This window comes from Lynx rufus, unplaced genomic scaffold, assembly GCF_022079265.1.
Source record: "Lynx rufus isolate CCGP_SWC_20201006 ecotype Redwood Valley unplaced genomic scaffold, mLynRuf1.p SCAF_1, whole genome shotgun sequence".
Taxonomy (NCBI): Eukaryota; Metazoa; Chordata; class Mammalia; order Carnivora; family Felidae; genus Lynx; species Lynx rufus.
In genome coordinates, this window is record NW_025814823.1 from 125454252 (window position 1) to 125474067 (window position 19816).

At 36.9% G+C, this 19816-nt stretch overlaps 1 protein-coding gene across 3 annotated transcripts in view; it reads left to right on the forward strand.

Annotated features, from left to right (window-relative positions):
- GPBP1 (GC-rich promoter binding protein 1) overlaps nucleotides 1–19816 on the forward strand; it is a 76677-nt gene that overhangs the window by 37235 nt on the left and 19626 nt on the right. For 2 of the 3 annotated variants that reach the window (XM_047086787.1, XM_047086780.1), the window contains exons 4-7: nucleotides 10601–10724; nucleotides 10850–11073; nucleotides 13869–13935; nucleotides 14999–15058. In XM_047086787.1, coding sequence (XP_046942743.1) covers nucleotides 10601–10724; nucleotides 10850–11073; nucleotides 13869–13935; nucleotides 14999–15058 — 475 coding nt within the window. The remainder of the gene's footprint in view (nucleotides 1–10600; nucleotides 10725–10849; nucleotides 11074–13868; nucleotides 13936–14998; nucleotides 15059–19816) is intronic. The other variant, XM_047086797.1, reaches the window with a different exon arrangement.

Here is a 19816-nt window from a genome sequence, read left to right on the forward strand (position 1 = left end):
TCCAGGGGCACCTGGCTGGCTCATTCAGAAGAGTACGTAACTCTTGATCTTGGGGTCCTCAGTTGCAGCCCCACAATGGGTGTGAAACCTACTTAAAAAAAAAAGTAGGGGGGAAGGTGCCTGGGTGGCTCAGTCACTTAAGCTGTTAAGCGTCTGACTCTTGATTTCGGCCCAGGTCATGATCTCATTGTTCAGATGGTGCAGAACTTGCTTGGGATTCTCTCTCCCCCTGACCCTCCCTCTCTTTCTCAAAATAAATACACTTAAAAAACAAATTAAAAAAGAAGGAAGATTCCAGGGGTGTGATACTAAAAGAGCAAATGGGTGGTAGGAAATAAGAAAATATGGGAATTTTTATTCTTCTTAAATAAAAAGTGACATTAAACTTGTGACCTTCCACTGCAGTTAATACATATTCATATTCAGTATTCTGTAGTTACTTCTGTCACTAGCATTAGTGCATTATGGATTCTTTTTTGGCAGCATCTAAAAAATAGTGGTTTAATATTTACCAAAACTTTTTTATTTTCCAAGTTTATTTTTGTGAGAGAGTGAGTGAGCGTGAGGGGGCGGAGGGGCAGAGAGGAGACAGAATCCCATCCAGGCTCTGTGCTGTCAGTGCAGAGCCTGACTCCGGTTCAAAGCCAGGAACCGTGAGATCATGACCTGAGCTGAAATCAAGAATTTAAAGTTCAGGCTAAAGAGAGGATCAGAAAGTTCAGTCAGACTGGTAGTGGAGTTCATTGAAACTTCTTGTTTACTATGTAAAGTTTTTATTAACTAGGGACTCATATTGTGAGTATCTGAGAAAACATTGCTAAATTAATTTTTTAAAAGGAATCCAGGATAATATTTAAAGTATGTAAAAGGTAAAGAGGGCGATAGAGATGGTTTCTTCCTTATTACAGATGTTGTAATAGGTTTTTTTTTGAGTCCTCATTATATGCCAGTGACTGTATATAACACTTGATGTGAATGCTAATAAAAATCATAGGCAGTAAATTCTCTTTTTTTCCCTCCCATTTACAAAGGAGGGAACTGAGGTTGAGAGAGAGGAATATGTGCCCCAAAGTGCTAAAGCTAGGATAGGAGTCCAGGTAGTAGCCTAATTTTCAAAAGTGCTTTTATATAAATGCTTTTGTTAAATACTAGAATGCTTTTGTGTAAACATCAGAATATATGTATTTTCAAAGTTTATTTTGAGAGAGGAAGAGAGGGAGGGGTTGAGAGAGAGAGAGAGACAGGGGATGGGAGTGGGGGGAGTGAATCTCAAGCAGGTTCCATGCTGTCAGTGCAGAGCCCGATGCAGGGCTCAATCCCATGCACTGAACTGTAGTATTGTGGCCTCAACTGAAACCAGCAGTCCTACGCTTAACCGACTGAGCCAGCCAGGCACCCTTACACCAGAATATCTTTATTCTGGTTTGGATAAATGAAATTTTCTTCAGAGATGGCCTCTCCAATATCTTTCTATGATCATGAGTACATACAGATTGAACTATTCAGTGCCTGTGTAATCTTTTATTGAATATTTCTACATGGGTTATTTAATTAGTTTACATTTTAATGGACTCAGCTGTAGGTTTAGGCATCTCTCAGATATATTTGTAGGGTGAAATTTAGCAGTATAATCAGTGGATCAGAGGGTTTGTACATTTTGGTTGGTAATGTGTAATTGCTTTCAAATTTTATGAGGGGGGCTAGTGTTCTCAGTTTTGGCAAAACTGGATGTTTTCACATTCTGTGAAATTAGATGTAAAATAGTACTTCATTGTTTTGATTTGCATTGTTTAATTATGGTTGAGTGTATTTTGGTGTTACGAAGAGTTTCTTAACTGCTTGTTCAGGGACACCTAGGTGGCTCAGTCTGTTGAACGTCCAACTCTTGATTTTGGCTCAGGTCATAATCTCTCAGTTGTGGGATTGAGTCTTGGCTTTGGCTCTGCTGACAGCACATATCATGCTTGGGATTCATTCTCTGTCTCTCTTTCTGCCCCTTCCCCACTCTTATCCATGTACTCTCTTTTTTTTCTCTCTCAAATAAATAAAAAAAGAACTGCTTATTCATGTAATCTATTTCTTAGTGATTTGCAACATCTTTTTTCATATTGGAGAATTTGCTGTATGTAGTAAATATTTATTTTGATAATTCTTCTTACATTTATTTTAATTCCTGTATAGTTAACATGCAGTGTTATATTAGTTTCAAGTGTACCAATGTAGTGTTTGAAGAATTCAGTACATGTTTTGATAATTCTTTAAAAAATCATGTAGAGGGGTGCCTGGGTGGCTGAGTCAGTTAAGCGTCTAACTTTGGCTCAGGTCATGATCTTGGGGTTCGTGAGTTCAAGCCCTGCTTCATGAGTTCAAGCCCCCCACGTCAGGCTCTGTGCTGACAGCTCATAGCCTTGAGCCTGCTTCAGATTCTGTCTCCTTCTGTCTATGCCTCTTAACCCACTCGCGCTCTGTCTCTCTCTTTCAAAAATAAGTATTAAAAAAATTTTTAAAAATTAAAAAAAAGTGACTTTAAAAAACCATGTCAAATTTTTTTTTTTTACATTTATTTATTTTTGAGAGACACAGTGAGAGCACGAGCAGAGGAGGGGCAGAGAGAGGTGACCCAGAACCTGAAGCAGGCTCCAGGCTCTGAGCAAGCGTTCAGCATAGAGCCTGTTGCGGGGCTCAAACCCACAAACCGTGAGGTCATGACCTGAGCTGAAGTCCGATGCTTAACTGACTGAGCCACCCAGGTGCCCCACCATGTAAAATACTTTAATGAAATACTCGAGCATACAAAGGAGTACAGATAATAATTAAATGAATACTTATTAAAAACACAAGACAGTCCTTTCTTAACATTTTGCTATGTCAGCTTTTATTTCTTTGGGAAGTAAGGCATTATGTATGCAGTGAAGTCCACTGTTGTTATTTCGTCACAGTCCTTTGTTTTTATTTTCCCCAGGTGTTCTCAGTGCATGTTCTTATAACTACATATGCAAATGTCAAATAGTATTGTTATATATGTTTTTTATTAGTAATTATCGTTTATATAAGGTCTGCATCTTTTACTTTTACATTCATTATATTTTTGAAAAATTTTCTCCCATGTTGATATCTGCAGAATTAGTGTAATTATCTTAAAACTCTATATGGTATCCTATTTTTTGTCTCTGTATTAGATTTAATTTGTCCATTTAAGTTTAGATTGTTTAAAATGTCACTCCGTTGGAATGTTCTCGTAATATGTCCTTGTACATACACCTGAATTAAGAATTTTTTAGGTCACTGCACTGCTCCTCACACTTTTTTTTTTTTTAAACATTTATTTATTATTGAGAGACAGAGACAGAACATGAGCATGGGAGGGACAGAGAGAGAGGGAGACACAGATTCTGAAACAGGCTCCAGGCTCTGAGCTGTCAGCACAGAGCCCAGTGTGGGGCTTGAACTCACCAATTGCGAGATCATGACCTGAGCCGAAGTCAGACACTTAACTGACTGAGCCACCCAAGCGCCCCTCCTCACACTTTGAATGGATAAGAAAATAACGTGGGGATTTTATTAAAATGCAGATTCTGATTTCAGTAGTTCTTGGATGAGACCCTAATTCCAACATTCTTCAAAGTGATGCTGATTTCTGCTTCTCTGTGGACCAGTTTCAATAGAAGGCTCCAACTTACAGTTAGAAGAAAAATTGTTGGGACTTGGTTAGATATTGCCAAATTCATTTTTGTGTGGTGTAGTGATGTATACTCTTGTATGCTGTGTAGAACTATTGTCTTTACTTTAATTCTTGCCAAAATTTTATCACAGTTAACTTCTCTGCAAATCCTTGTTTCTTGGACAAGGAGTTAACATTTCTGTGAAATGCCTCTTCACGTCATTTGTTAATTTCTTTTGGGTTGCTTTTTTTTCTCTTATTAGTTTAGGACAAAATTATACACATCATTACACACATGTATGTATATATTATATGTATATATGTGTATAGGTCATCTTTAATGTCTTTAAAATTACAGTTTTTTCCAGTTTTTCATGAATTAGGTATATTCAAGTATTTCACAGTACTTGTTGCTATTTTAAACAGTATTTTAAAAAGATTTATCACTGGGGCGCATAGCTGGCTCAGTCAGAAGAGCATGTGACTCTTGATCTTGGGGTTGTGAGTTCAAGACCCACAATGGGTGTAGAGCTTACTTAAAAAATAGTAAGTGGTGCCTGGGTGGCTCATTAGGTTAAGTGTCCAGTCCGACTTTGACTAAGGTCATGATCTCACAGTTGGTGAGTTTGAGCTGTGCATCAGAGAATCTGCTTTGGATCCTCTGTGTCCCTTTCTCTACCTACCTCCCATGGGTTTGCTCATTCACTCTCTCTCTCAAAAATAAATAAACATTAAAAAAAAATAAAAGACTTTATTATTACTGTTCGTTGCAGATATATTGTATCTTGTGCTAGTATTGTATCTAGCAACTTTAATTCTTACCCTGTGTTATATTTTGGATTTTTAACCCTGGGCAATCATTTATTCACAAATAATAAGTTTCCTAGCTACCTTTTTAGTCCTATTGTATTTCTCTTTTTTTCCCCCGTTAGTTATAGGTCTTATTCTTACGTTACTTTGCTGACTATATGTCAATCTGTGAAGGATCTGGGTTTTATCCTACTTGCAAGGTAATATAGATGCAGGGAGAAGACTGCTGAGTCAGTGACCAAGAGCTTTATTACTTATTAGCATGACAAGTATGATATTGGCATACTTAGGGGTATGATTATGCCCCCTAAAACTTTGGGTAGTTGACGTGGAAGGGCCCACATGGATGCTACCCTTGGTGCTGAGTGGGGAATTTATAATAAGCCTGCTCTTTGTCCCAGAGAAGGATGTTACCTATCATCCCTCAAATGGTGCTTACTGCAAACGTCACCTTGAGAAATGGGCCATAGAAAGAGCAGTGAAGGTCTTGCATTTTTGTCATATTAGAACAGAAGGAAATGCTCACCGTCCATGGTGGATTGCCTGTCCCAACAGCTCTACAATCAGCTCTGTGTGTTCTTGGCCAAACTTGTATTTTCATATGACTACCATTCAGCCAGCCACTCTGATTATTTTGATAGAGGCTAGAACAAAATTCATTTAATTGTCTTAAACAGCATTTAATTAAGGCTACTGTTAACATCCCTAACAGCCAGGTGAGGCCAGGATTCAGCTGGGTGTGAACAAGTCCTAGAGTGGATCAATAGGTAATTTTTCAGCCAGACAGTATATGGTCTATGCCTGCTGTATTATCCATTAAAATGCACTCGAGAATTTAAACTGATCTGAATTTTGGTGTCATTAACCTACATTTATAAGGATAATAGGTGGTCCAAAAATCAACTCTCATCCTTAATAGAAGACAATCTGTGACTTATTTTCCCTCACATAGAAACATTGAAGGGGTACACATCAGTTTATTTAGGGATTTGTTATTAAGCTTGTTTTGGATAACTTTTACATTAGTTCGGTTAAGAAGCATAGACGGTGTCACCATTACTTGCAGCATCATTTGCCACATGTGGCATAACAGAATACTGCTCCGGTGTTGGGAGAATCATGAATTTTTATCAGAATGAAACCATTTTTTTTAAGCGTTTTTTACACATTGACTTTCAGGAGCTGCTGTTGATATCAGGCACAGGCGAATATTTAAGGATTGTTTATGGCCACATGAGTTTTTCTGATTTTGAAGTATGAGTAGGGATGATCCTTCTAGCAGTAGATGAGTGTTTTCTTCTCCATTTCTGTTTGACTCAGGCCTTGGTGCTGTTTCTAGGGGTTAGAGCATTAATTGTTTTCCTTTCTTCCAGTACTTTCTGGGGTCAAAGATGTTCCCTCTGCAGATGTTAGGGTTTTTTCTTTTTTAATATTATTTTATTATTTTTGAGAGAGAGAGACAGTGTGAGTGGGGGACAGGCAGACGGGGAGACATAGACTCCAAAGCAGCTCCAGGCTCCGAGCTGTCAGCATAGAGCCCGACGACACGGGGCCCGAACCCACAAGCTGTGAGATCATGACCTGAGCTGAAGTCGGATGCCTCAACCAACAGAGCCACCCAGGCGCCCCTAGCGTTTTTTCTTTTACACCCATGAAATTGGTGTGTCTCATTTGTTGTTGTTGTTTTTTTAATGTTTATTTACTTTTGAGAGAGAGAGTGAGACAGAGTGTGAGCAGGGGAGGGGCAGAGAGAGAGGGAGACACAGAATCTCAAGCAGGCCCCAGGCTCTGAGCTGTCAGGATAGAGCCTGATGTGGGGGTCGAACCATGAACTGTGAGAACATGACCTGAGCCGAAGTCAGACACTTAACTGACTGAGCCACCCAGGCACCCCTTATGTGTCTCATTTGGATAGCTGACTTCACTTAAAAGAAAATTCCCTACATGTACCCAGATTTTTTGGTTTGGAAGAATTGGATGTGAGTGGAACCAAGGACATTTTTACGTAATTGCAGTGATGTATCATATTGCTCACCCTAGTCCACATTGGACCTTACTGAGGACTGGGTGAGAGATAGTCACACAAATGGTCACTGTCTTCAGATACAGGACCATCTCCCTCCAAAAAGAGAATCCAGGTGGCCAAACCAGATTATTTGAATTCCTTAGATTTCTTTTTTGGCCAGTGCATCACCCTGAGAGGTACATTGGCCTGCAGTTTCTCTTAGGAGAAAGAAACAACATGTCAAGGGATAATCAGGGCAAATCCTGGTATTTTGTTTTTTAAAGTTTATGTTGTTTATTTTTGAGAGAGAGAATTCCAAGTAGGCTCCACGTTGTCAGTGCAGAGCCTGACACAGGGCTTGATCCCATGAACCTGTGATATTAAGACCAGAGCCAAAAGCAAGAGTCAGATGCTCAACTGACTGAGCCACCCAGGTGCCCCCAGGATCCTGATATTTTAAAAATAGGTCTGTATTATCTCCTCATTTTTTAAAATCCTAAATACTACCTAGGAAATGGCTAAGAAAAGATGATTTCTTTATGGGTTTGTTGCATTCATTGACCAAAGTGTCTCATTAAGGTGTGTGAAATGAGGAATGTAGAGTTGTAGATTGTCCAGAGTTGAATGTTGAGTATTGCTTGACAATACTGGATGCCTGCGGATAGTAGAGGGTATAGAGTGTCCATTTAGTATTTGAATATCGACCCATTGCAGGTTGAACTTTATGACAAAAGATGTACTATTACTGGAATGTTAGTGCTTGGAATACCAAAAACATGACATGGATTTATTTCAAGGGTCACAGTAGTGTGACCAGAGTTAGAGTTAGCCAGTCAGATTGCAGCAACAACACTGTAACCTGAAAAAATTTCAACAGTGAAGAAACACTATAGATAGCTCCAAGAAGTGATCAATGATTTGATGCAGTTCCTCTTGTGTAACGTGGCCTCCTTTGCAGCCTCCTTTGCAGCACGACAAGTAGATGAGCTGTTGGCAGGAGTCTCAGGCTGGCATGCAGAGGTGGCTTCTGCATCAGAAGGGAAAAGTCGTTTATTTTGTGACCAGTCTATGGTAGTGGATTGTTACAGGTCTGGTGTGGTGGATCTAGGTAGCATGCTACAGACTTCAGCAGTATTCTGATTTTAGTTCTTTATGCTAGCGCATCTTACTGTGAGCATCTGAGTGACTCAGATTGTCTCATCAGCTATAGTTTCAGTTTGTGCCTCCAAAGAATTACCTTTAATCTGCCAGTCTCTAGTTTCTCAGGTGACTGGCCAGATGACTGGACGTTGGCAACAGTCGAAGAGGCAGAAAAATAATAGAAAATGTCTAGTCCTTAAAGCTTATCTAAGGTCAGGGTCCTGCTTTTCATTTTAGCCCTTTGTGCTGACTGACAATCCATTTGGTCTTCCAGAGTTGTTGAGGCTGGATGGCTGCTGCCACCCAGTGGACACTGTCCTCTCTTAACCTAGTTGAACCAGACCCCGGGGAATTAAGGGAACTATGATTTGAGAGCCTTATTGAACCAGGAGCTTGTTAAGGTGGCAGGCAGAGGAATAAGGTTTACTGTAAAGGGTAGTTGCCACTTCTTTGTGCAAAACAAATGTCCCAGTAAGGTCAGCTGCATGCTCAAATACTTTTCATTAGGTTGAGAGCCCTAATGGGCCCCTTTTTTTGTTCTTAGTTCAAGTTCACTTTAAGAGCTCAGCAGTAGGGCAAGAGCCATATTCCCTTTAGAAAGGGGATGTATGTGTCAGGCACATGGCACTTCTGTACTGGGAAGTAGCGTCTCTGAATATCCCATTACACATCAAATCTTCAATTCTGTCTCTGATATTTTTTCTTTCTTTTGAGAGGCTTTGGTGTTTCTGCTAGACGACCTGGAAGGGGGACAGAAATCACCTGTCATCCTGTCATATCCCTGAATGGAAGAATCTTGAGCATTTTCATTACAAGCATGTAACATTAGTACCAAGTTAAAACACAACAAACAATGGTAAATTGAATTGGCCTAAAGGCCCCACCTGCAAGATCACTTTAATTTCCCTTTCCTACTGCTGAATTTTCTCCAAACTCCAAAATCAGTCAAATTGGGTTTTAGTGGCATCTTTTCTCACTATAGTGACACTGACGGAGAAGTTTCGTCCATGCGCTTTAAGGTTACACTCTAAGCTTTCAGGAAATGATTTCTTCATCTGTGAATGAGGGAAAGTACAGGGTGGAGGAGAAAACCACTCCTTTGGGCATTGCATGGGTGGCTTGTAGGCTTTTTGTTTTCTGATTCCTCAACTCAGAGTTGATGTTGCCTCTTCTCTTGTGTACCTTTTGGCTTCATCAAACACCCAGGATGGGGCCTTTCCTCCCCCCATACACCACATTGACTTGGCTTTGCCCCACATTCCTCAGTATTTTCAGCCACCCTTCGCTTAGTACTTTGTTGCTCCTCATGGGAGTGAGATGGTGACTTGAGCATGTATGTCTAGCAGAGCTATAGAAGTTTGTCAGTTTCCTTAACTATCAGTGTACTTGACATTCTCATTAAAGTTGCTAAGGTTGATGTAGTGGGAAGTGGGGGGGGGGATCAGGGAGTACAGAAGGCACAGAACACTTCCACTCCAGCATGCTAGGCTCTGCATTTACTTTGTTTCCAAGAAGTCAGTAGTGTTAACATAATTCCTTCTCATGAGTTTTTAATCTTCCTAAAACTCCGTTTATCCTCATTGCTGACACCATTTATTTCAGTGTGGAGTTGCTTTGGCTCAGCAGCCACAGCAGTATTGCCTTTCACTTGGGGCCCCAGTCATAATAAAAAATCCCTTTGTTCTACCATTCATGGGAGAATTAGAACAACTAAGGCACTGTTTGGGTGCCTTGTTTCAATTCTACTCCTTGCCACTTGGCTGTTAAACATTGAGGGATGCTTACTTCCACCTATCACTTGGATGATAGCAGTTGCTGCCAGGATCATGAGAGTCTTCTCTTACCCTAATCTGGCCTGCAGACCCTTGTTTTAATTTTTTTCTAGAGAATTTTAGCTCTGTTAGTGTTGCATCCTCATCACCAAAACTGTTAGGGTCTGTGAAGGGTTTGTGTTTTTATCATACTTGCAGGCCTAGCATGGTAGCCTGTTGTTGTTTCATGGATGCTGGTGAAGACCTGAGATGGTCAAGGACTATCTTTCATGGCACAATAAACAGCATCAAGATAAGGCTGGGGCAATAGGGGAATGATACCACAAGGTCCTACAGTGGCAATGTGGAAAGGCCCAGGGGATGACCCAGTATGTGCAGTGGTTTACATTTCAACTGATGTACTCTGCTCATTGTCCTGGAGATGGTTGTAACATAAGTCCAACCCAGAGAAATGGTCAGGGCATTTAAAAAGTTGGAAGTTTTGATTGTGATTTTATCAGATTCATGGGTTAATACTGGGGAAGAAGAGCAACCTTTAAAAACAGTTGTGGCTTTTTATGTTCTTTGTAAATCCCTAATTTTTAAAAATAGTTTTTATAAATAATTATTATTTTTTTAGATTTTAGTTATAAGTAATCTTTACACCCATTGTGGGGCTTGAACTCAAACCCCGAGGTCCATAGTCACATCATCCACTGACTGAGCCAGCCAGGTGCCTCTATACGTTCTTTAGATAATTTTCACAAAACACTTGTTGTGGGGAAGAGGAATTTGGAAATCAATCTGGAGAACTTAAAATAGAACTTAAGCTTCATTTGCCATAACTTTCTGTTGTTCAAGAAAATCTTGAGCCATTTATATTTAAATTAAGTAATGTATGATACAGAATGTCAAATTCTGTTACTTAAGAGAAGTGTACTACGTTTTGCCTTGTTTCCCTTACAGTGGTGTTTTACTTTTAAAGTTTTTGGGTAAGTAGATGTGGTTGTTAAGCTCTTTGAAAATAGCTTCCATTAGACAAGGAAAATAGACCAGCAGTGGAATCCATCTTTTAATAAGTTACCAGTTAACCAAATACATGGACAGTAAATACAGAATGTTCTTAACCATTTAGAATTCTTGGAAATAATGTAGGCCGGATTATTACTAGTTTTTAAAGTTATATTTAGGTTTTATGTGTATGTTCATGTATGTGTTTATGATTTGTTTCAGTCGTCACTGAATTTTGAGAAGCATTCTGAAAATTTTTCATGGACAGAAAATCGTTACGATGTGAATCGTCGACGACACAACTCTTCAGATGGCTTTGATTCTGGTATTGGACGTCCTAATGGAGGTAAAATTTGCTAAGAAGTGAGAGTGTAGGATGATTTTCTTCATGTTGTTTTAAGAATGTTTTGTGATTCAGTAGTTAACCAGAGCCATCTTTGAATTTATGTTACTTTACCATTCTTAAATAAGGTAACTTTGGAAGGAAAGAAAAAAATGGATGGCGGATGCATGGAAGAAATGGTACTGAAAACATAAATCATCGAGGGGGATACCATGGTGGAAGTTCTCGTTCTCGTAGCAGTATTTTCCATTCTGGGAAAAGCCAAGGACTACATGAAAACAGCATACCTGACAATGAAGCAGGGAGGAAAGAAGACAAGAGAGAACGCAAACAGTTTGAGGCTGAGGATTTTGTAAGTTTCTTGTAACTTTAATACAAATGAGGTTTCTGCAAGCGCCATTTTAACATCAAGGCTTTCTTACGAGATTTTATCACTATGGTTCATATCTATAGAAATCACAGTTGGTAGGTTCAGTTATGTTTAATCTTCAACATTTTGTGAGGCTCTTTGTTTATATAATTCTCTTTCCTCAATTCCTCTCCCTCCTCCTACTTACTCCTGTGTCTTAACCATATAATCATTTAAAAACTTTCGATAAATCTGTGTCATTTTATTCCTTAAATTTGAACAGTTTCCCTTAGAAACAATGGCTGAGCTTGCTAGCTTTTTTGTAAGTGCATCATAACATCTCTGAAAAGCTTTTAAGCTTTTGGAAAGAATATTTTACTAGTACATTTTATTTAGACTGTCTCTTTTAAGTAATGTTTTATTCATTTATTACCTTTTTTTTATAAAATTATTTTAACGTTTATTTTTGAGACACACACACACACACACACATGCACGCACACAGAATGTGAGTGGGAGGTGGTGCAGAGAGAGAGGGAGACACAGAAGCTGAAGTGGGCTCCAGGCTCTGAGCTGTCATCACACAGCCTGATGCAGGGCTTGAACTCAACTAATGGTGAGATCAGACCCAAGGTGAAGTCAGACGCTTAACTGACTGAGCCACCCAGGTGCCCCCATTCGTATATTACTCTTAAGTTACTTCCAGGATAGTTCTCCTTGTCTTTCAGCTACTTTATTCAAAAGTTTCTGAGTGGTGAGGGAAGGTAAACCACTTGTTGGCTTAGGTCAGATACAATTAGAAGAGTTAACTCCACTCTTAAAAACAAATTATGAACTAGTTACAAACAGAATTTTTTCTTTCTTTCTATATGTCTGTCTCCCTTTCCTCCCCTCCCTTCCCCTCCTTTTTTTGAGAGAACACGTGCAAGTGAATGATGCGGGGCAGGGGGGAGATAGAGAATCCCATAAGGGGCAGAGGTAGAGAGAAGTGGGGCTCATCTGAATTGGGGCTCGTGCTCACCTGCTGCAGGACTCGAGTTCACTAACTGTGAGGTCATGACCTGAGCTGAAGTCAGATGCTTAACCGACTGAGCCACTCAGGTGCCCTACAAAAATTCAGAATTTTCTTAATTCTTCTTTATTTTTAAATCTCACTATGTGACTGTCTAAACACACTGCTTCTCTAGTTGCATGAAAAATTGGTCTCGGGTAAAATCTTACTGATCTTGGCATTTTTTCTTGTGGTTCATCTCTGGTAATTTATTATTTGTATATGTTCGTTCTTCATTCAGTATATATTTGACTGGCTCTGAGTCTAGCTGTTTTGAAAGGTGAAACAAGATAGCAAGGTCCTACTCTCACTGAGTTTCTGTTCTATTAGATGTATTCACAACATAAAAAGAAAGTAATTAGTATTTTGTAGAAAATTTAGGTAAAAAGTGACAGGACGGCTACTTTTTGGAGATCAGGAGACATTTCTCTAGGGAAGTGACATTTAATCTAGGGCCTGGTTGGTAAGGAGTCAGCTCTATTAATCCTGGGAAGAGGGCCTAAGGTGGGGGAGCAAGCTTGTAATGTTTGAGGGGGAAAAGGTCAGTATGGGTAAAGTGACTATTCAACCAGATTAGAGAGGTAGCAGAAGGTTTTGATTGAGTAGGACCTGGGCAGGTAAAGGGAAAGACTTTCAGTTTAATTACAGGTGCAGTAGGACGAAGCTCCTTTGGATCAAAGGAAAACTTTGGATCATTTGATCTGATTTTAATTTTTTAGAAGAGTATTTTAGTTGTTCAATCTTGAATGAATAACAGTGAGTGAGAGCAGGGAGACTAGTTAGGAAATAGTGGTATTAGTTCAGAAGAAAATGATGGCTTGTCTTGAACTGGGTAGCTGTGACTAGCAAAGATAGTGTTTTTGTTACTTTGTTAAAACAGCCTTGTTGTCGCTGTTGCTGATCGCTTCCGAGGTCATGATCCTAGCCCTGAAGATAGATAGACCTATAGTGTAATTTCTAATACTGTATTTTTTAGAAAGCACCTATTGCTTCCACGAAAGTCTTCTCAGTCCTGTTAAGTTTGTATCAAGGAATCATACTGGTATGCGTGTATAGTCTTTTGGGACTTTATTTACAGTAATGTCATTAGAGTGTAAATAGTTTACTTTTGTTGGTAAGTAAAATATATCAAGATTCATTTTATTCAACATGTGTTAAGTACCTTCTTTAAGGCAGGCATTGTTGCTAGGTAACAGAAAATACCTGGAAATTTAGGATTCTAAAATTGGTTTTGAGTACACATTCAATGCTGAAATCACTTTTTAATATCTTGTGAATCACTTGTTGAAATAAAAATTTGTACTTTGTTTTGAGAATGAGTGTGTTACAACGAATGCATCCAGCAACGAAAACCTAACACCTGTTGGGAGTAGTCTGATTTTTCTCTTCCTTGCTTTTGACCTTAGGCTACGAAAGGGTGATTTTTTCCAGTTGATGAAAAAACCACATTGTCTTGTTTGCTCTTTTTTTTTTTTTTTTTTAAATCCACGCATTCTCAAGTAGTTGGGGATAAGAATATTTAAAGACCATTTCCTTGTTTTCTCTTTAGTAGAAGTGAGTATAGATAGTAACCATTTTGCTGGTTAGCAGAATAAGTTAGTGAGGTTCCTGAATGGTCTTTAATAGTTAAGAGTTCATCGTATCATATCAGGGTTTTTATCAGTATGGTTTTGAGATTACTTTTAAAAGGTTTATTTTTAAAAAATGTGAGCAGCGTGAACATTTATTTTCATTCCAATTTTTTCAGCCATCTTTAAATCCTGAATATGAAAGAGAACCAAATCAGAATAAATCATTAGCTGCAGGTGTATGGGGTAAGTAATTTTTAATTTAACTTTGAGGGGTATAAAATGTTATTTGTATGTTTTACTTTTTTGTGTTTTTAAAAATAAAGAGTAGTCTAGAATTAAACTTACTCTTATAAATATGTTTTTGAGTGCTCAGCTACACAAAACGGTAGCACTTACCTTTTAAAAAGATACTGGGGATAGAAGGAGTTTGATTTGAAATACTTGACTTGCACAGATTAGTACCATTAAGTATACTCACGAGTTTTTTTAATGGTTGTAAGTTAATGTAATGAATCAATGTTGTTTCAAACGCAGCCTGATAATCTTAAGGAAACAAAAAACTTAGTTTAAATTAATTTTTAGTTTTTCACAGTTGAAAACTTAAACTGAAAAGATAAGTACTTCTAATCATAGTGTGACATAAAATCAATCTTTTTACTTATGAAAATGGTTATACATAGAGAGTATTAAATACTTGTATAAATTTGCCTATGGAACTAATCTGTTTGGAATTATTTGTCTTTTTGATTGTCAGAGCTTAATGACTTTTTTTTTTTTTGGTAATAACCCCTTTTCTTTAAAACTGCTGAGTTTAATTTGATAGCATCTTACAGAAGATTAAAGCGCACTCATATAGTACAAATCAGACAGCTTTTTAAAGATTCAAGTGAAGTTTAAAATAATGGAAAAAATTTTAAATATGAAGATTTGATATCTGAAAAATAAATTTAATTATTTGATGCCAAATTCAAAGGTGACGAATCCACTTTGGAACTTATACACATGTTCATTTGTATTTTCCTATTGAAAATTATCAACTTACCAAAATAAAAGGATTGTGGCTTGTGACAGCATACTAGTGCTAATGATAAAGGCATTATTTTAAACTTTGCCACTTCCTATGCTGTTCTTTAATGTATTTATGGGTGATAACTCTGGGGCATTACTTTGTTTTCTTTTGATCTCCCGATTTATTTAAGGGCTTTTTGAGGGTGGGGGTGGGGGTGGTCAGACACTTTTGTTAGAACCATGTGAATGGCATTGTTTTTTCTGTATTGCAAATTAGTATTTCTACCACTCTCCCCAGGCCTACACGCCCAGACACACACATACCCAACCAAAAAAATCTCCCAAGCTCCTCTCTTAGGTATGTTTCCTTATTATTCAGTTTTTCTGGGAACAGCTGATTGCATAAGAATATAGAACCACCTGGAAGGTGTTAAATAGAGTCTCTTAAGAAATTAGGAATAATTTGGATTTGATTAGAATGAAAGTAAATAAAAAATTAATGTCAGTGAGCTTTTGTCATATAAAACTACCTATAGATACTATTGGTACTGATCCTTGGTTAATTTAATAATTTTAGAAATGATTTAAAGGCAAGTACATCTTTGAAAATATTGAGAATAAAATGTATTAATATAAAGATTTTGGTTCTACTGTTTCAGGGTTGGTCTAAGGATTTTGAGCACTAGTTGAAAAGATGTTTAAAAGGAAGATGTTCTGTGCCTTAGGTAAACTAAGAAGTGTGTTTGCATTAGAAAAAAGAAAATGGTTAATTGTGGCTTGATTAACTGTTAAACTCCCAGTACTTCCCATAGGAATACAATGAAGTTTTCATTGTATTACACTTCACTATTCCTTTCTCACTTTCCCCCCTGGGTTCCCAAATATCGTTTTCCCCATTGCAACATTTAAAATAGCAATGTTCCTGAGGAAGACATGAGAGAATTTTAGGAAAGACTTCAATAGAACTTTTCTAGTGCTACTTCCTTCCAGGTAAGTAAAAATTTAATAACCGAAATGTAATATGTATTAAACAAACCAGTTTGTCCCTGAAACTGTCCTTTTGTAGATCAGAAATTGCAAGAATCTAAACAAAATATCCCAATTAAAAAAAAATACCTTGAGGGAAAGTAACTAAACTGTTTAAAATATAATTACATAAGTGTAATTCTACTTAGAACTTATTTAGCTTCTTAAAAAACACCTTCCTGCAGCTTATATCTGTGACTTTTTTATTGTTTTGATCTTAATCAGGAGCACTGTTGGGTGTCCAAGATTAAGGCTTACTAAATTAATCTATATCTTTAATACTTGAAAACTAAAAGGTACTTGAGTGTGCCTGTGACCATTTGAAAATACTCAGTTGTGTGACTGATATATTTGGGAGGTGAGAAAGAGAAAAAATGATGTGTATATGTTTGTATACAATTTGATACATAATTAGTAATTGTTGATTTGTGTGTTTTCAGAAGTACTACTGGCTATTTTTGTGTTGATGAATTATGTCAGCAATATATTATTGGCAGAGTCTGACATTTAGTTCTAAAGATACTAAATAATGAAAAATTTCACTTATAGTAATTAATTTAAGCATAATGTTGTTTAAACTTAGCATTTATTTTTGTGTCTATTCCTTGATAACTTGATGAGCTTTCCTGTTTTTTGCTTATATTTGATATACTACTTAAGAGCATCAATATTCATTTTTAAGAATTTTATTTGTTTGGCTTTCTAAAAGCAAATTGGTGACTATTTCTTAAAGATGGGTTATTTTCTAAAGAATTCCAATTATAGTAGCCGAAAGCATACACATTGAGTGACATGCATGTTTGCATTAAGTGAATTCGATTATGATGAAAGCCAGTGAATTTTGTTTTTTAAAGGAACTCTGTAAGTAGAATTAGGAGAAAGGAATAATCCTTACCAAATTTCTTTGTAAAAGTATCTGTTGGTAGTTTATACGTGGAAATGATTCCACTTTCGTTGAATGTCTTACGAAAATAGTTTTTAAACTTAGAACAAGAAGAAAAAGGTAATGCAACATACGTTAAAGGTTGATAAGGGAAAATTAATAGAGTTTGATTAGACAACTTGACAGAAGTCAATTTTACTTGGTCAGAGCTAGAAGTATTATTTGTTCATCGTGTAAGTTCTTTTAGAAGTATGAGTGATGTAGGGGGCCTTATTAAAGAAAAAACACCATACCCCTATTGTTGGCTTACGTTATAAGTTAATGAAACTCATTTGTTTCAAACTTCTATTGTGAAACAAAACAGATTTGTACATTAAAAAATTGAAAACCAAAAAGATTCAAACCACGTCAGTTTCTTTAAATCGGAAACATTTAGTTTTCTGCATTAAAATTAGTGTTCACAATAGGAATTTGTTTTTATTGCTGAGGTTTGGGTTTGATACTTGTGTATTACTGTATTTTATGTGACTAGGTTTCTTTTTCAAATTAGTGTGAAAACTTAATTCACATGTGATTCACCCTTCATTTGGCCATATGCTTTTGTTCACCCATTAAAGTTAACTGTTTTGTCAAGATCATGAAAGCAAGTCAGTAACTTGGCATCAGAAAAGGGTGGACTTTGATCTCACTTGGTAGTACGCAGACTTTTTTTCTGACCATTTAGTTACAGGCCTCATATGCTTATTTTTAGTTGGGGATGGTAACAATTTGAAGTATTTGGCATAGCAGTAAATACTTGAATTCCCATTTTCCCCACTAGTGTATAATATAGTAAAGGACATTTGTTATGGAATGAGATAGATCAGGGCCCCTAACATTAGGTGTTTTACCTGGTGGTTAGACTTTTGGGTAGATTACTTAATCTGAGTGAATTTTCTCATCTCAGAGATGAGGGTGATCACAATTTTAATGAGAAAAGCAGTATAAATATTAAATTGCATAAAATATTAAAATTATTGTGTAAATCAATCTATGTAAAACACTTGATCATGTTAGAGTTGTTTAATGAACCTGAACGTTAGCTAAGTTATGTTCAAATCTAGTTAAGTGATGGATATTCTTGCAGATTCATTAAAAGGCAAAAAAAGAGGAATTTTTAGGGTAGAGATCAAAGAATAAAGTAATAAGTGATTGAATCAGAAAACGTATAGAAGACACTTGGAGGGAATGTAGTGAAAGACAAGAGGATGAAGAATTGAAATGTTTGCTCTTAACTACACATGTTGCCAAATTAGTTTGTATTATAGGTGGCAGTATTTTAATTGTTTTTTTCTAGAAAGAATTGAGCCAGTCCTCCTCCCACCATTGACTTTGTATTTAAGAAAAAAAAAATCTCTTGTATCCATAGATATTGGGAGAGTATAAATAACAAGGAAATAAAGGGATATTTAAAGTCAGTTATTGTCAGATAATAGTTTGTGAGGGTAGCAGAAAACAGGTATATGAAAATCTAAAACTCCTTTGCCTTCAGGTGTTTTAACTTAAATTTCAATGACAATGCCTGCTTATCTGAGTTGGAAATAATATGGACGTGTAATTTACAGAGGGAAGTCACTGAGATCACTTACTTTCTAGTTTTTTTTTTAATACAAGTGTTTGCATATTGTTAACCAGTTGACAAAGTAAATGGAGAAAGAATAGAAGGAGACATTGGATACTGTTTGAATCTAACTGCTTCAGCACTTGAAAGATTAATGTCAGAATTTGTAGGGAGAATCTGAACAGATGAACATGTTTATAAGTACATTTGACTCTTGAACAGTGCAGGAGTTGGGGGCCTTAATGCCTCTTACCCCACCCCTTTGGTCGAAAATCCCTGTATAACTTTTGATCCCCCCGCCCCCCAGACTTAAGTACTACTGATAGTGTACTGTTGATTGAAAGCCTTACCGATAACATAATTGATTAAAACATATGTTGTGTATTACATGTATATTGTGACAGAGTAAGCTATGAGAAGAAAACCTTATTAAGAAAATCATAAGAAAAATATAATACTTTTATGTATTTATTGGAAAAGTACTTGCATGTAAGTGGACTGGTGCATTTCAGACCTTGTTATTCAAGGGTCAACTGTAATATAAATGACTCAAAGTTTGGACAGTTAGTGCTGCCATCATCCTTTCCATTACTTTTATTGTAATGGTTGCTATTAAGAGCTCTTGTTATTAAATGGGCAGGTTTATGTAGTATATTCAGCATAGTTACATAGGATATAGGTTAGTCTGTGTTTATTTCTGTTAGAATTTTTCTCATCTTCTGTAATTTGGTAAATCAACTTAAAGTTTAATACAATATTGAAATATAATTGGAAGCATACTATAATGGAGATAGTCTGACTTTTCTAGATTTTTTTTCTAGTATTTTAAAATATTTTACAGTAATTCTCTGACAGGAGCTATTTTTCATTTTATAGATGAGAGAATTAATAGAGTTGGAGCAAGATTCTATAAATCTGGTGTAAATGTCCATGTTCTTAACCTCTGTACTGTACTTACTTTGCTACTTAGTCTTCTATGATTTATTTCTTAGGCTTCACATTTCTTTTTTTTTTTTAAATAGGTTTCACACCTAATGTGGGGCTTTAACTCAAGACCTTGAGATAGAGTTGCATCCTCTACCGACTGAGCCAGCCACATGTCCCTTCACCTTCCTTCTTTATAGAATATTCTGTCTTTGCCCTGAAGGCTTCTTTGAGGAAAAAGCCACATTATTTTTTGCTCTAGATGTCCAGGAATCCAGTTTTAGGAAAGTGAACTTAGTAGTCAGGAAGTATGTTGAGGTTTAAAGATAACATACTTGTTTGCTTGTCTGCTCTTTCTCTTCTGCCTTCTAATTTTGATTAATGATTGCTTATACACAGAAGTTTTCTTTATTTTTTTCTTGAACCTTCAGCTTTCCATGTGGGATCATTTTTCGCCTGCCTATAGTACATCGTTTAGGATTTCCTTTAGTAACTTTCTTTTCATAGCAATTGATCTTTGAAAAGTTTCACTTCTGCCCTCTGCCATGTGTGGCTTTTTCAAGTACAGGTCTGTAATCCAAGATTCAGGGGTGGATCAGTCCCATCCTCAACTGTTAGGTTCCTTTGTGCACACTCAATAAAAGTTTTTTTCTTTACTTCTTCATAAATGTGGGTTGACATCA